This window comes from Monopterus albus, unplaced genomic scaffold (assembly GCF_001952655.1).
Source record: "Monopterus albus unplaced genomic scaffold, M_albus_1.0 scaffold354.1, whole genome shotgun sequence".
In the NCBI taxonomy this organism is placed as follows: Eukaryota; Metazoa; Chordata; class Actinopteri; order Synbranchiformes; family Synbranchidae; genus Monopterus; species Monopterus albus.
In genome coordinates this window covers 246,222-250,070 of record NW_018128234.1, presented here as the reverse complement: position 1 = coordinate 250,070, position 3,849 = coordinate 246,222, and the positions used below count along the sequence as shown (strand labels likewise).

At 44.8% G+C, this 3,849-nt stretch overlaps 1 protein-coding gene across 1 annotated transcript in view; it reads right to left on the bottom strand.

Annotated features, from left to right (window-relative positions):
- LOC109974925 (zinc finger protein 432-like) overlaps positions 1-3,849 on the bottom strand; it is a 17,576-nt gene that overhangs the window by 10,322 nt on the left and 3,405 nt on the right. The window contains exon 2 of the mRNA XM_020625378.1: positions 1,313-2,468. Coding sequence (XP_020481034.1) covers positions 1,313-2,468 — 1,156 coding nt within the window. The remainder of the gene's footprint in view (positions 1-1,312; positions 2,469-3,849) is intronic.

The following is a 3,849-nucleotide window of genomic DNA, read 5'->3' as shown; positions in this document are numbered from 1 at the left end:
GTCTTTGTGGATTTAGAGAAAGCGTACGACAGAGTGCTGAGAGAGGAGCTATGGTACTGTATGAGGATGTCAGGAGTGGCAGAGATGTCAGAGGAGTTGAGGATATGTATGAGAGGAGTACGACAGTAGTGAGATGTGCTGTAGGTCAGACAGAGGAGTTCAAGGTGGAGGTGGGGCTACATCAAGGATCGGCTTTGAGTCCCTTCTTGTTTGCTATGGTGATGGACAGGTTGACAGATGAGGTCAGACAGGAATCTCCGTGGACAATGATGTTTGCGGATGACATTGTGATCTGTAGTGAGAGCAGAGAACAGGTGAAGGAACACTTGGAAAGGTGGAGGTCTGCTCTGGAAAGAAGACAAATGAAAGTCAGTTCTGGTAAGACAGAAAACGTGTATGAACAAGAGGGAGGGATGTGGAACAGTGAGGTTACAGGGGGCTGAGGTCAAGAAGGTGCAGGAGTTTAAGTATTTGGGATCAACAGTCCAGTGTGATGGGGAGCGTGGAAAAGAGGTGAAGAGGTGAGTGCAGGTGGGTTGGAGTGGGTGGAGAAAGGTGTCAGGAGTGTTGTGTGACAGAAGAGTGCCAGCAAGAATCAAAGGAAAGGTGACAAGACAGTAGTGAGACCAGTTATGCTGTATGGGTTAGAGACTGTAGCAGTGAGGAAAAGACAAGAAGCAGAGATGGAGGTAGCAGAGATGAGGATGTTGAGGTTCTTTTTAGGACTGACCAGGATGGACAGGTATAGGAACGAGCACATCAGGTTGGTTGTTTTGGAGATGAGGTCAGAGAGGCCAGATTGAGATGGTTTGGACATGTGCAGAGGAGGGATAGTGGTTATATTGGTAGAAGGATGTTGGAGATGGAGCTGCCAGGGAAGAGGTCAAGAGGAAGGCCAAAGAGGAGATATAAAAAGAAAGTCACTTTCGGCTTTTCTCGTTTGGGGGTCACAACAGCGAATCCTCACACTGACGACTCGCATGTTGACATTTGGCACGTGTTTTACGCCGGATGCCCTTCCTCACGCAACCCTGATTCGAACCCGGGCCGCAGTGGCGAGAGCGCCACACGCCTTAACCAGTAGCCTACCAGGGACCATGCCAAAGAGGAGATATATGGATATGCTAAAAGAGAACATGAAGTTAATTGGGGTGAGAATAGAGCATGCCGACGATAGTTAGGTGGAAACACATGATTCGCAGTGACAACCTTCTAAAGTAGAAAGACGACGACTCTATCATAATGTACATTTCAGCTAACTGGTAGCTAGTGGAGGTAGAAAGGCTTTCCCTGGAGTTATAATCTGAGCTACTATGGGGTTATTGGTAACTTCATGTCAGTCAAAAGCATCTTGCAAACATATGGCCTCTCACCTGTGTGGGTTCGTAAATGAACATCCAAATGTGATGACAGTTTGAATCCTTTCCCACACGTCTTGCAAATATATGGCCTCTCCCCAGTGTGGGTTCGTAAATGAACATCTAAACGTGATGATTGTTTGAATCCTTTCCCACATGTCTTGCAAACATATGGCCTCTCACCTGTGTGGGTTCGTAAATGAACATCCAAATGTGATGACAGTTTGAATCCTTTCCCACATGTCTTGCAAACATGTGGCCTCTCACCTGTGTGGGTTCGTAAATGAGCATCCAAATGTGATGACTGAATGAATCCTTTCCCACATGTCTTGCAAAAATATGGCCTCTCACCTGTGTGGGTTCGTAAATGAGCATCCAAATTTGAGGACGTCGTGAATCCTTTCCCACAGGTCTTGCAAACATACGGCCTCTCACCTGTGTGGGTTCTCATGTGGATCGACAAGTCCTGCCGTTGCCTGCAACACTTCCCACATCTTTTACAAGAATACAGCTTCTCCCCTGTGTGGATTTTTAAATGAACATTCAAAGCTGATGACTGTTTGAATCCTTTCCCACAGGTCTTGCAAACATATGGCCTCTCACCTGTGTGGATTCTCATGTGGACCAAAAGCTCACTCTTACATCTGAAAATTTTCTTACATGTTTCACAACACTTTAAAGACTTTCTATCTGTGCAATGATCAGAGTGAGTCTCTGACAGAGGAGAGTTGTCTGCACTGTTACTGTGACTTGTGTCTTTGTGACGTCTCCTCTTTGGCTTTGGCTCTGCATTCCTAACTGATCCCGAGTCTCCTTGCTGGCTTCCTTCCTGATCCTGGCTCTCAGCTACAGCAAAGCTGTGAGAGAGGAGCTGCTGGTCATTGGTTGGTTCTGCTTCACTGTGGTAAGTAGGAGTCAACATAAAGGGATCGGTCTCCTGCTTCAGTCCAAGCTGCTCTCCCTCCTGACTGCTACAGAGTTCCTCCTGTTCCTCTGTAACCTGTGGAGTCTCTGGGTCCTCTTGGTCCAAACTGGAGTTCCTCTCCTGGTTCCAGAGCTGCTGGTCAGCCAGAACCTCCTCCTCCTTACAGACATGTTGCTGTGGCAGCTCTGGAGGGACAAAGGAAGTAACAGGTCACTGATGTGATGAGGAAAAAAACAAAAGTAATGTTTCTTATTCACCTGCTTCATGGTGGAATTTTTACAGTCTATCTTAAAAGTTTCTGTAGAGGACATTGTTCATGTTGTCATTTTCAAGCTGTTTCAAGGTAATAAATTCAATTAACAGCAACTTCCTCTTTAGACTTCAGAATGAAAGTAGGTTTTGTAATTAATTTATATATTAAAAGATTGATGCTGTAACTTCAAATCGGTCACAGTAGCATGTTCAGAAGGTTATCCCAAAAAATGCAAGAGGGGAAAAACTGAAGAATTTCACAATTAAAGCCCTCTAAATGCCACATAAACAATATATTAATTGTTCAAATAGTTCTAACAGGTAGTTTTTTTCTGATAAAGTTCACCCCATATCGTATATAATGTGAAAATATTAGTCTGTGAAAACAGAACGTCTCATTTTAGTATCAATCTGAGTTTATAGTTAACATAGCATTTATATGACATTTGAGGGGGGCTTAAATTTGAAATTCTGCATCAAATTGTCCTGATAATTTTGTCTGAGTCAAGCTCTGAGGTGGCCTGCTATGATTCTCATGTGAAATAGTCAGAATCAGAATCAGCTTTATTGGCCAGGTGTGACAGACACACGAGGAATTTGACTCAGGTACATCAGCTCTCACTGTGCAAAACTGTAACCAGCATAAGGCTGGGTAATATAACAAAATAGTAGTCAACAAACAGTGCAAACAATGCAGAAAAAGCAGTATAAACAGACAGTAAACAATGCAGACAATGAAGGAATGTTCATCGAAATGTGATAAATAGGGATAAAAACAAAGTACTTAAAGCTAGAGACCTCTATGACTCAGTATTATCTGTACAATGTATATACATACACACACACACACACACACACACACAGGTATTGCACTGAGGGTTATTGTCTAATCATACTGTCGTGGGTCAAGTGTTCATCACAGTGATGGCCCGGGGGAAGAACCTGTCCCTGTGCTTGGTTGTCTTAATGCACAGTGACCTGTAACGCCGTCCAGAGGGGAGGAGTTCAAACAGATTGTATCCGGGGTGTGAGGGGTCTGCAGTGATCTTCTCTGCCCTCCTTGTGACCCGTGTGGTGTACAGGTCCTCCATGGAGGGTAGGCTCACACCAATGACCTTTTATGTAGTCCTCACTGTCCACTGAAGTTTGTGCTTGTCCTGTTTGGTTGCTGAGCCAAACCAGACAGTGATGGAGGTGCAGAGAACAGACTCAATGATTCCTCTGTAGAACTGTATCAGCAGCTCCTGGGGCAGGTCGAACTTCCTGAGCTGGCGCAGGAAGTACATCCTCTGCTGTGCCTTCTTGATGATGGTC